This window comes from Podarcis filfolensis, assembly GCF_964270895.1.
Source record: "Podarcis filfolensis genome assembly, chromosome: 3".
In the NCBI taxonomy this organism is placed as follows: Eukaryota; Metazoa; Chordata; class Lepidosauria; order Squamata; family Lacertidae; genus Podarcis; species Podarcis filfolensis.
In genome coordinates, this window is record NC_139606.1 from 108315845 (window position 1) to 108329262 (window position 13418).

Consider the following 13418-nt stretch of genomic DNA (forward strand, 5'->3'; position numbering starts at 1 on the left):
GAGCGGCAGCGGCGAGGCTCAGGCAGCGTGATGCCTCCCTTCCCATCGGAGCATCCCCAATCCCATTCCTACTTGCATGCAAGCAGGAGGGGGCAGGGATCTCTCAGGCAGTGCAATGCCTCCCTTCCCACTGGAGCAGCCCCAATCCCATTCCTACTTGCATGCAAGCAGGAGGTGGTGAGGATCCCTCAGCTGGGAAGGGAGGCTTCCCGTTGCCTAACTGAGAGATCTCTGCCCCCTCCTGCTTGCACACAAGCTCTGATAGGCAGCATGAAGCCTCCCTTCACAGCTTAGTTGCTGGGGTCAGGGAAGGTGGAGGCAGCCTGGAAGCTGCATTTTAGAGCCCCTGCACCACCATCAGATGGGGACTTCTGAAAGCTCCTGAAGCCAGCCAGAGCCAACTGCTCCAGGCTGCTGAGACTGCCGCTGCCGCGTTTCCTGGGGACATTAGATGAAATCCAGGGACATTCCGGGGATGGAATTTGTCCAGGGACTTATTCGCAAATCCGGGGACTTCTGGTAACCCTACTATAATGCTCTTTATGGTTTTGGAGTTCATGCGAGGTTTATCAATGCTTTATTAACAGAAAGCAAACAAACAACAGCAGCACCCATCCTCCCAAAACCTAATTCAGCATCCTGCCATGACCCAAACTCAGAAGAAGTAGCAGGTGGGAGGAATGAGAAGCACAGTAAGAGAGAGAGAGACTAAGAGAGAAGGAAATGCAAAAGTAGAAGAAAAAACAGGGACGACAAGAAGGTGTGGTGAGCAAATTGAGCTGCCTGGAAATACAAAACAAATGAACAAACATACTCTGAGAGTTTTGGTCAGATCCCGCTGAAATTGGTGCTAGCCTCACAGCAATTAAAAGCTATATGCTATTTCGCTGTAAGCCACAGAAGGTTCCCTGTCAAGATTTTGAAACGTGTGGATTTGATGATTTCCCGTGCTAGAGGGCAAAGTGTTTAGCTTTCAAAGCAGCTTGCAACAGCTACTGTTTTTGACATATATCCCCATATAGAGATTATGTGTTCTTTCCAAATTAGGGGAAGAGATGAACATATGATGGCTGTATCGGTAACAAAGCTTGTTCGCTATTCTACTATCCAGGGATTCAGCTACATTAGTCAAAATGCAGCGTTATAAATGCGTTATAACACTGTGACACCGAATGGTGCTGTAGAGCTGAAATCGTAACTCGGTGATATTTTCAACTGTGAGCTTTACAACAATTTTCTGCACAGCGTTTTCAGAGAGTTTTTTATTGTTGCGTAGATTTAGCCTAAATTGTGTCATTATATAGTTTAGCCACTTGATGGCACTGGACTCAGTTGTATGCCAGGGACGGGAGGGGGCATGGAGAGTCAGGAGTTTCCCGTTGCCATTCTGTTCTTGTTGGAAGGAGACAATAAAGTTATTGTCTAGCTTCCTGGCTAGTCTAAGCCTTCCAAAGCATTTGCAGAGTGGAATTCTGATAGGACAAGCCTATAGCATATGACCTGAAGTTTCTCCAGGCTCAGTACATCTCCAGCGGAAGACGCAGCCCTAGAGTTCTCTGTAATCTATCAGGTATAAGTACAGTGGTACCTCGGGTTACATACGCTTCAGGTTACAGACGCTTCAGGTTACAGACTCTGCTAACCCAGAAACAGTGCTTCAGGTTAAGAACTTTGCTTCAGGATAAGAACAGAAATTGTGCTCCGTCGGCGCGGTGGCAGCAGGAGGCCCCATTAGCTAAAGTGGTGCTTCAGGTTTAGAACAGTTTCAGGTTAAGAACAGACCTCCGGAACGAATTAAGTACTTAACCCAAGGTACCACTGTATGGTCAAAATGCTGAGGGAGGCTGTCAAAATCCTTATTCTAGGTTCCCACTAGTACAACAAGGCCTCAAAAAACCCCAGCCTGCTCCAGGAGATCAGTCAGGCAAGGAAGCAGAAATGCTTGCACCCATTCCTTAGCACTGTGTTGAATAAAGGTAAAGGTAAAGGGACCCCTGACCATTAGGTCCAGTCGTGGCTGACTCTGGGGTTGTGGCGCTCATCTCGCTTTATTGGCCGAGGGAGCTGGCGTTTGTCTGCAGACAGCTTCCGGGTCATGTGGCCTGCATGACTAAGCCGCTTCTGGCGAACCAGAGCAGCGCACAGAAACGCCGTTTACCTTATCTCATTATACATGACAAAGCCATTTTTCACCTTCTCACCCCTTGCTTTTTCCTGTAAGACCTATTGCAGTCATTAAGAGTCGTCAACAGGCTCATCACAGCTATCTGCCAATCACCCATTCCCACCACCCTTCTGAGTAATACCCCTCCCCACCTTCTCACTATATAGAAGGATCTGGCAACTTCTGTTTCAGTGTATCTGAAGAAGTGTGCATGCACACGAAAGCTCATACCAAGAACTAACTTAGTTGGTCTTTAAGGTGCTACTGGAAGAAATTTTTTTTTTTTTACCTTCCCGCCGGAGCGGTACCTATTTATCTACTTGACCTTTGACGTGCTTTTGAACTGCTAGGTTGGCAGGAGCAGAGACCGAACAATGGGAGCTCACCCCGTCGTGGGAATTCGAACCGCCAACCTTCTGATCGGCAAGCCCTAGGCTTTCTGGTTTAACCCACAGTGCCACCCGCGTCCCTTTACTGTGTTGAATACAACACATTAAATTCAATGGGTCTGCTCTGAGCATAATTTAGTCATATACAAGCCAGTGCTGCTGTTGCCCAAAAATTCCAGGTACTGTATAAAAAACTGAAGAACATGGGTTCTAGCTGCAGACATACAATCTAAGATACGCAGAGTGGCAGGGAAAAGTAAAGTAAAAGAAGAGAAGGGTAAATCAAGGAGCCCAAGTGTTTTCTCCTAGGAGTGGAAAAGCCATTTGGGGAGGCAAAAAGTGGGAATAAAATATCAAGAAGGGAAGGTTAAGACACCTCTCCTGCCTGCCAGTCATTCACTCTTCATTTCATCCTCTCTTGTTTATTTCAGCCACTCTTTATTAAAGCCTTTTCTTTAACATTCTACCAGTGAGGAGAACCTTGGATCTGTCCATCACATGCAATTTGGCCTTCGCACTATAAATTCCAAGAACACCGTGATGTCATAAATTGCAGTCCTATTATGCAGCACAATGGTTATATATCACCACATTCCATTTTACACTTAGCAGAAACTTGGCTTGGGAGCGCACTGTCGTTGTTAGGAGAAATATTGCAACACAGACTAACATATTCTTCTAACTAATAGCTTTTTGGATTAATTGCCAAAGCCAAATCAATTGCAAGCGGGGTGAGAGAAAAAGGCTCCACAGCAAACAAATGGCTGTCTCTGGAAAGAGGAGTTCTATCTCTTGCCTTCCTCCTCTTTGCCAGTGACTAGTGCTACAAAATCATGGTTCCAAGTCTCCCTGGCCATCTTCCATTGCACTAGGTGCTGCTTGCAGGGACAAGGAAATGTGGGAGTACAGTAAGACATTACCAAGGAGAGAGAGAGACTGAGATTCAGGGGTGCTGTTTTTTGATGCAGCACCTGCACCTGTCATAATGACTTCAAAGGATGTCATTATATTGCAATAGCAATCGCAACACACAACACCCTTGCTATTTTGTCTACAATACACAGAAGGGTAAACCCAAACTTACCAGATCGTCCGTCTCTTTGAAAGTCAACGTGGTACCATTCACCGTCATTCACCTTCTTTTGCAAAGCTTTTGTTTTAATCGTACCAGAACCCATGTCCAGCAGCAGGTAGAGGTGGCCATCAAGCATCTCAATGGCAAAGAAGTCAACTTTGACCATTTGTGGGTGTTTAGCATCTTTCTGATGCCGCGGTTTGCCGTGGCTAAAAAGTATCAGCCCATTTGGCTCGGTAGTGCGGAAATCAAATGATATTGAGCCCGTTTTCTTGGCGTTCCACTTTGGCAAAGAGATAAAAGATTCTGGTGTTTCAAAAGTGATTGGATCCAAGGTTGCCACATTTTCACATTTAAATGCTACCACACCGTGGATCTTCATCTTAGGATCTCCTTGTTTGGCAAGTCGAGACAGTTCCAGCCTTACATCGTTGTTTTTGTATACAACCTGCAAGCAAAGAACAGCAGTTACTGGATTGAATTTAACTGTACAAGCAAGAATGAATGTTAACTTCTGTAATTCCATTTTTAAAATTAATAAAAGCTGCACACATTTTACAAAACCTCATGTTATCAGGACCAGCCACACTCTTATGAAGATCCATGTTAAATATCCATGTTGCCCTCTCCCCGCTCCTCAAGTTGTGTCCTGCATCCAGACTTTAAAAGTCTGCATGCAGCTCAGACGTTCTCGCTACAGTTTCGATGCTGCAATTTGGTGTCAAACCTCAGCAAAGTTTCTTTGAGTCTTCCAATCCTTTGGCCATCATCCAACCATCCATTGAGGTATATTTCAGCTCCCACCTCTTCCCTCCATCCTGCAATGATGGAAGTACAATAGTACCTCAGTTTTCGAATGCCTCCATAGTCGAACGTTTTGGAACTTGAACGCCAAAAACCCTGAAGTAAATGCCTTGGTTTTTGAACGCGCCTTGGAAGTCGGACAGGTTTGGGAAATCGAATGGACTTCCAGAACGGATTATGTTCGAAAACCAAAGTACCACTGTATGTACTGGTTTCACTCCCTTATTCCCACCCCCCTATAAAAGATTGCAATTTCTTATACAACAGCTATGTTGAGAGTATTTCACCCTCAACACCCCATTAGCACAGGAGCCCTTTGTGCATTTGTTGTTCTGTATACATAGGTTCTCTCTGCCTCATGCAAATGGTCCCAATAACTATCCAAAAGCCTTGGTAGCCATTTTGAAGTATATAAAATGCTTGTGCATTGGTAGAACATCACCCTCAAATAACCTTGATGTAGTAAGATCTCTTCCTACTCTGTCATTGCCCAGAGTTTGTGGGCACTGGGGGGAAAGCATACAGACAAGCAGAAGCAAATTAAGACAACCTCAATGGGATTTCAGAGGAAGACTGCATATGATTGGGTCATGAGCATTTTTCAAAATTGATTTAAAATATTGTAATGAGTTGTTTTACCTATGTTTTACCTTTGTTCTCTATAAATTATGCTAATACCCTGAATGCCGTGGTAATAATTTATTCCAAATTACCGTGCATAACAAAAATAAATAGGCATTTTGGCAGCTTGGGGGGGAAACCCCCACAAGTAAAAAAGAATGGCTTTGTAACATAAAATCTGAGTAATCTGAATAAGTTCCCTGCACATCTACATTTAAGCTCACCCTTTGCTCTATACACATAATCCATACCTATGAGAAGCTTGAGCCCTATTAGAAGGTAAGTGACACATCATCCATTTTGGGTTATTTTAAAACATGTATATATCACCTTCCCAAATAAGAATTCTTTCAAAGCACCTTATCTATTAAAGGCAGAGCATACCGACCGCAGCAAAATAAAACAGTGCCTCCCAAAACTCCATTCAAATCGATAGTTTGATAAAATGTAGTATAAAAAACAGCAGCAAATCATTCCCTACAAAGCCACTAGAAGCAGCTTTCTGAAAATACTGACGTTATGGTGCACTTGTGGGTGACAACAGGCAAGGAGTTCCATGGATGTGGGGCCACCACAAAAAATAATGTCCTGCAATTCGCAGCACTATTGTAGGGATGGTGAACATGCCATGCCCCTTCATATAGATTGCTGAAAAGCTGTCACTGTACTTCCCGCCAAGACAAAATTCTCTACACAATCAAACCTATCCGTGTAACAAATTCTAGCCTGTAGACCTATAGCTACAATGGACCTATTCCTGAACGGTTGATTTTGCTAGCAAACAAGCCGCGACTGGTTTGCTGCCACCAAGTAACACCCTAATTCAGCTCCGCCAAAGATGCGCCATTATAATCTGCTCATCGTAGGTCAGCCAGGGCTCAGCCAGACTAGAAAGGGTGTTGGGTGGGGGCAGAGAGGGAAGACTTAGGCTGGATCCTAAGGCCATTTAGCTTGATCACATGACTTGACATAGAACACTTTTTAAAAGGCTTGTTTTCCGTCTGCCAAGCTTTGACAGAGCAGCAGCCCAGCTGCTAAATGGGGTTTGGTACTGCTGTAACTTTATGCCTGCTTCTCGTAAACACAATTGCTCTCTAAATATAATGCTGTGGTCCTTTGCTTGTGGAGAACATGGTCTGGGGAGGGCCATTGCTTTGGGGAAGGGTCATTCACTCTGTATTACTTATTGTATGTCTTGTTAGGAGTGCCTGGAGTGCTCTAGTCCATGGGGTCACGAAGAGTCGGACACGACTAAACGACTAAACAACAACAACAACAACATGTCTTGTTAGACTTGTGACTCAAGTTCTCCGGAACACTGGTACACACATCCATTTGAAAACAAAACTCTCTAACAATAAAGCGGGTCTATTGTTAGTAGAACCTCGGTTGTTGAATGTACTCCATTCCAGAAGACCTCTCGACTTCCGAAACGTTCGGCAACTGAGGCACAATTGCCGGCCGGCAAAATCCATTGAAAAAATGGAGAAACACGCCTCAGAAGTCATTCAACTTCCAAGGTGCGTTCGAAAAGCATTCACTTGCAGGTTGCTGACATTCGACTTCCAAAGCGTTCGACAACCGAGGTTCCACTGTACTATCAATTACACGTATCAGTCCGTTTAGCCAAAAGAAAAAGCCTCAAAGCAACTCGACAAGGTAAAATACAACAAATAAAGCCATGAAAAATAAAACAGCCAAAAAACAGACTGGATGCAATGCCAGCCAACCCTTGTATATACTAATTCACACTGAGAGCCACAGCTCAGTGATAAAGATGCTATCCTTTCTCTGCAGAAACAATCCCTGGCATCTCGAGGTAAGGCTGAGAAGGAACCCTATTTGAAAACTTGGGGACCCATGGCCAGCCTTTGTCAATACTTACCTGAATAGATTCAATTTCCCAAGTTCCTATGTGTCCCAGAACCCTCTCACCACCCCTGAAACTAAGAGGAAGGACAGGGTCTCTCCACAACTTCAACACCTATCGACCCTTTAGCTAGAATGCAATAAATGTGGCTTTGTTATTCATCCACTTAATGGCAGACCAACTCTGTGTTATAAATACATCTGTGAATGTGACGTGAAGGCTGGCAGCCCTGCCATGTAGGAATCCCTTGCAGATGACAGCAGTGCCTGGAGACAGTCAGGTTGTGTATCCCCAACAGTGACCAAAGAAGGAATGGCTGCTGGGAGGAGTGCAGAGAGAAGAAACACCGTGATGCATTTGCAGCAGCACAACTGGACTCCTTCATCTGCCCCAGCTGCAATAAAACATGTCTCTCCTGTATTGGTCTGCACTGCCACAGCAAGCGCTGTAACTCTCCAACTGTTTGACTTTACCTGCAAAGGAGCACTCTTCCATCGTTTCCTTGATACAGATGGAAGCCAACAACAACAACGACAAGTGTTTGCTCCAAAATTGTTCTTTTTAGCTAGTTCACCAATATAATCTTGCGGGGGGAGGGACAGAAATTGAGCTTATCACTCCGGAATTAAACTGTGGTTTTAAACTTGCTTGCTTAGAAAATTTCTGCACAGGGCTTTCTTCTTCTTCTTCTTTTGCTGATTTAACAAAGTATTAGATTTCTTCCTGCTCTAAACCCTTTATCGCTTTTTCAAGCCTTCCACTTGCCGATATGAAACACACCAAGGTCAGATTCTACATGTTAACCTCATTTTAAGCACCGCTTTGGCTCTGTGTCCTTGAAACTAGGACTTAATGGCAACCTTGTTAGCTATGAAGCAATGCCGTTGGGAAGCCAATAGGACTGATATCAAGCGAGAGTAAAGCCAGCCCAACAGAAGTGGAGAGAAATTAACAGGATGCAAATCAGTCTACTTAATTCTTTCCAACATCAAAGACCGACTGAAGATTATTTTGATAAAACTGAAAGGCAGTATTGGATAAAGATTTAATCAGCCAGCCTTACAAGTGTTCGTTCTCCAGTGCAGACATTCATTTTCCTACTGCATTTTTAAAAAGAAAACTGGTCACACTATACATACCTTAGGGCAAATTGCTTTGCAAAAGTGTGTATATAGGGAGAAATTGGTAGTATGATGCGGGCCAATTTTCATGAGCCCCACCCCCTGCAATAAACTAGCAAAATGATATGAATATGTCAGGAAAAGAACTTTAGATTGTAAAAATGGAAAAATTAGGGAAGCTGAAATTGACAAGATTGGCCCATCTGCATACTTTACAACATTGTATTCCTTTCTTGCCAAGAATGGTACTTGGCTATAATTCTGGAATTCTAACAAGTTATTGTTAGCTTCATCCCAGCCCCTGTTTCCCAGAAGCCCTCAGTACCCCAGGTCAGGGGGTCTCTCAGTCAGGGGCAGACCTTGGTAATACGCCACCCTGTGAGAGGCCAACATTTGACACCCTCCTCACAGCCCTTGCAGCGTCAGCTTAAGCTGGATAAACAAGCTAGGGCCCTGGAGCCTTCACGCCTCCTTCTCAATGTCCAGTAAGTGGCTTTCCAGCTTTGGGAAGGAGGTTGAAGGGCTCTAGGACCCTGCCAGAGCCTGTTGAGGTTTGTGAGAAACTGCAGCTTTGAAGAGGATAATTAGTGAGTTGGCAAGAAGCCAAGTTAAGCAAGAGTACCTGAGAAAGTCTGCTTGGAGATAGGGAAGCCTAGCAACAGGTGATGATAGGCTAAAAGTTTTCCCTTATAAGCAGCAGTTTGGTGTTGGTGTTCAGAGGTTGGTGTGTAGAGTTTGAATCAAGTCTGTGTATATAGTAACTTGTACAAAGCTGTGCTATACTCTGTACATAATAAAAGCAAATACAAATCAAGTTACTGTTCAGCATGTTATGTTCCCGAGTCATCATCCTGGACTACACGGACTAAGCAGAGAGTTTTGGTTGAGATCCATCAACAGAGCCCTCACGCCCTCTTTCCGAAGCCAGGCAAGCACCTACTGGGCTTTGAGAAGATGCCCTACTCAGCTGCACATCTAGTGCCTCTGCACTGCTCACGCTGCCCTAAACCCACCGCTATCCCAAATAGTTCCAAGTACCACTGTGGGTTAAACCATAGAGCCTAGGACTTGCCAATCAGAAGGTCGGCGGTTCGAATCCCCGAGACAGGGTGAGCTCCCATTGCTCGGTCCCTGCTCCTGCCAACCTAGCAGTTCGAAGGCACGTCAAGTGCAAGTAGATAAATGGGTACCACTCCGGCGGGAAGGTAAACGGCGTTTCCGTGTGCTGCTCTGGTTCGCCAGAAGCGGCTTAGTCATGCTGGCCACATGACCCGGAAGCTGTACGCCGGCTCCCTCGGCCAGTAAAGTGAGATGAGTGCCGCAACCCCAGAGTCGGCCACAGCTGGACCTAATGGTCAGGAGTCCTTTACCTCTTTTATCACTCTGTTTGTTTTGTTTTATACACACTGTGTCTCCTCCTGCCTTCTCTCATATGGGTCTTCTGAATCCCCCTGCTGCATGCTTTTTCAGTCTTCTCCCTCTTTCTGGTTTGCTAATAGGAATGACAACTCTAGACCCTTCTGTCCTAGACTCTAGAACCCTTCTGTTCTGTTACTCTTCCTCCTTCCCAAGTTCCTTGCCCTCACACAGGCAGACAAAATTCATTTGGTAGCCCACCTCTTTTCTGCCACTCCAATTCTCCTCCCTGCCTGGACCCAGAGAGAAAGCTCTCAGACTGGCCTTTTATCTTCCGAAGGATGCTCTCAGCATCCTTATCTACTTTAGGCTCCCATTCCTCAGCTATGTTTCGGCTCAGCTGCTGAGTCAAGTGGGGAGCGCCAGTATCTGTTGGAATCCATTCACAGTTATGTAGAATTAGAGAACTGTAGAGTTGATAGGGATCCCAAGGATCACATAGTCCTGCAATGCAGGAATCACAACTAAAGAATCCCTGTCAGTCGCCCATCCAACTTCTGTTTAAAAGTCTCCAATTAAGGCTAGTCAATCACCTGAGTGAGGTAGTCTATTCCACTATTGAACAGCTCTTACTGTCAGAAAATTCTTCCTAACATTCAGTAAGTGGGTACATATATACAGTGGACGCTCGGGTTGCGAACGTGATCCATGCAGGATGTACGTTTGCAACCTGCAGCATTCACAACCCGCAGTGGCGTGTCTGCAACCCGCAAAGCGCGATGTCAGGGAACTGCCATCAGCTCAGAGGCGAGAGATGGAAGGGCAGTTGTGTTATAGGGAGCCTCTGAAAATCTTGCGAAGCAGTTCCTCCTCCGGCGAGGAGGAAAGCCCCACCTCCAGTGGAGAAGAAGTGCAGGGGCCAGAGATGGAGAGCCTTAACACTGAGCCTGACCAAGCCGGAGAGGTGGGAAGTGTGCCCTTGCCAGCGCCCATTCTGTGCAGTAGTCTTTGGTGCAGGGAGGGTCAGAAAAGGCTGGGGGGTGACATGACTTTTATGCTGGGGGAGGTACAAAAACCGACCACTCCCGGATTCTGCTAGCGAGTGAGCCAGACATGAGCTTACGATGCTCTTCACTGTAAATAGTTTGCACCAAGAATAAAGCCTGTAAAAGACAGGTCAGAGTCCTGCCTGGTTACTCTCGAGCAACCACCACGGCCTTGACATGCGATTTAGCACTTCTGCGCATGTGCAACCGCTGAAACCCGGAAGTAACCCGTTCCGGTACTTCCGGGTTTCGGCAGGTCCGTAACCCGAAAAAACGCAACCTGAAGCGTCTGTAACCCGAGGTATGTCTGTACAAAGATGGGTGCCACAATTTTGTAGCTGTAGAGGAAAAGTGCAGAACACTGTATGGCTACTTTCTAAGACTTCAGTTTCTAGAAACACATGTGGAAATGTACAATTACATGGGTAGTGGGCATTTTAAACTATCATCCCTCCAGAGCTTTTGTCAGAAATGACTTCTGCCAGGAACATCTGGGAAACACAGACTGCCTACGTGCCCAGCTGAGAAGATGCTGTTCCCCAAAAGGAGAAAAACATCTGGGCCTAGTTGCTAAGCAGCACACTTCAAGGTGAGGAGAGAGAGATATCATCCCCTATGGTCACCATAGAGACTTTGAAGAACAGCAGTTAGAACACTCACAACATCTATAATATCTGGACTTCTGACATTTTACACCATCATCCCCCTAGAGACTTCACCACTCAGAATTGCCTTAAAAAAATATCATTGCTGCTATTATGTATGTACCTCCATTGCTGGAGTCAGTATTCTTCTGAGTACCATTTACTGGGAACCACAAGTGTCCTACTTGCAGGATTCCTATAGGCTGACCACTGCGAGAACGAGGTTGGACCAGATAGGCTCTTGGCCTAATCCAGCAGGGCTCCTCTTATGTTCTTACAAGAGTGGCATAATAAGATTTCCAGTGTTTGGAAGGCAGTGCTTCAATGTCCTTTACCTTCCCATGAGAAGCTAAACAGCAGAATATGGCTTTTTAAAAGCCCTGCAGAATCAATCATGTTCAATTAGAACAGCTAAGATAAAGGTCAAGAACAATATGGATGTGAAATTCCAGGTCCACATTAAAATTATGCATTTCACAGCTCCACTAGAAAACACAGCCTGTGCATTGCTAGTTCACAAAATGAAATTTCCTCTGTATGCAAGCATACAAATTACTTTGACACTAGCAAAAATGTAAACATGCTAAAACTGCAATCCTATACCCACATACCTGAGAGTAAGCCTCCATTGATTGTAATGGGGCCTACCTCTCTATAAGACACTCTAGTCTCTCAGCCTTGCTCTGCGCTAGCTTATCAAATTTATGAATGAAATACTTTTATTTGTCTCTTCTCCCTACCCAGTCACATTTTCTTTTCTAACAAGTGAGTGGAACTGGCAGGTAATGCATCAGGAACAACAAACTAAACTTTCCAGTAGCACCTTAAAGGTAAAGGTAAAGGGACCCCTGACCATTAGGTCCAGTCATGGCCGACTCTGGGGTTGCGGCACTCATCTCGCTTTATTGGCCGAGGGAGCCGGCGTACAGCTTCCAAGTCATGTGGCCAGCATGACTGAGCCACTTCTGGCAAACCAGAGCAGTGCACGGAAACGTCCTTTACCTTCCCGCCAGAGCAGTACCTATTTATCTACTTGCACTTTGACGTGCTTTCGAACTGCTAGGTTGGCAGGAGCAGGGACCGATCAACGGGAGCTTACCCCGTCGCGGGGATTCGAACCACCGACCTTCCTATCGGCAAGTCCTAGGTTCTGTGGTTTAACCCACAGCGCCACCTTAGAGACCAACTAAGTTTGAAGCTGTCTGTGGACAAACGCCGACTCCCTCAGCCTATAGAGCGAGATGAGCACCACAACCCCAGAGTCGTGCGCAACTGGGGTCAGGGGTACCCTTACCTTTACCTTTAAGTTTGTTATTGGTATGAGCTTTCGTGTGCATGCACACTTCTTCAGATAGTTGGTCTGTAAAGTGCTACTGGAAGGATTTTTTTATTTTGTTTCGACTATGGCAGACCAACACGGCTACCTACCTGTAACTAAAACTAAAATTTGTTTTATTCACATGTTTTTATCATATGCTGGTACGCAACCGTAATAAAGTTTTATGATGATGATGATGAAACAAACTAAGCCTTAACAGAATTATAATGGACCAACCCAGACTCTGTGATCATCATCTGAGACCCTTCTCTGTGGGCCCCCGCCACAAGAGGTCTGGAGGTCTGCAACATGAGAACAGGCCTTTTCCGTGGTGGCCCCACACTTGTGGAATGCTCTCCCCAGAGAGGCTCTCCTGGCACCTTTGTTGCATATCTTTAGGAACCAGGTGAAAACGTTCCTCTGTAACCAGGCCTTGGGCCGATTAAACAATCTATGGCCATTTAAACGTTTTTGTTGGGGGGGGGGGTATTGGTTTGCTTTTGTCTGTTTGTTTTGTTATGTATTATGTATTATGTGGTCTTATTTTGTAATTTCATTTTGTGAACTGCCCTGTGACTGGAATGACTGGAAAGACGAGAAACCAAAATGGGCAGATATGTAAGTCCCCATACACTTGCAAAAATCAACCTGCAAAAGCAAGTTCCACTGAATTCAATGGGGATTACTGCTAGGTACATAGAGCTGGGATGGAAGGCTCAGGGAGCAATCATGTGCACAAGAAGCTGGCTTAAAGAAAGTGTAAGTTAAACTGGGGTGTAAATTTATAGTGGATCCAAACACTGTTCAAGAGCTGGGCTGCTGCTGCTGCTTTACCTAAGCCTGGAAGAGGGAAAACAAGCCTTTGAAATAAAGATAACTCGCAGCTTACACACATTTAACTTGTGTGCATTCAGCTGTATGTGCTTGGCAATTATTATTTTTTAATTAAAAAGGGGCGGAAAGGGAACGGCAAACCAGCAAAAAAGTCTTTGCAATCCCACCCATAATTG

At 45.2% G+C, this 13418-nt stretch overlaps 1 protein-coding gene across 46 annotated transcripts in view; it reads right to left on the reverse strand.

The window, feature by feature from the left end:
* The window catches only part of NRXN1 (neurexin 1), a 986669-nt gene that overhangs the window by 550219 nt on the left and 423032 nt on the right, over window positions 1-13418 (reverse strand). For all 46 annotated transcript variants that reach the window (XM_083604813.1, XM_083604810.1, XM_083604804.1 and 43 more), the window contains one exon: window positions 3638-4076. In XM_083604813.1, coding sequence (XP_083460939.1) covers window positions 3638-4076 — 439 coding nt within the window. The remainder of the gene's footprint in view (window positions 1-3637; window positions 4077-13418) is intronic.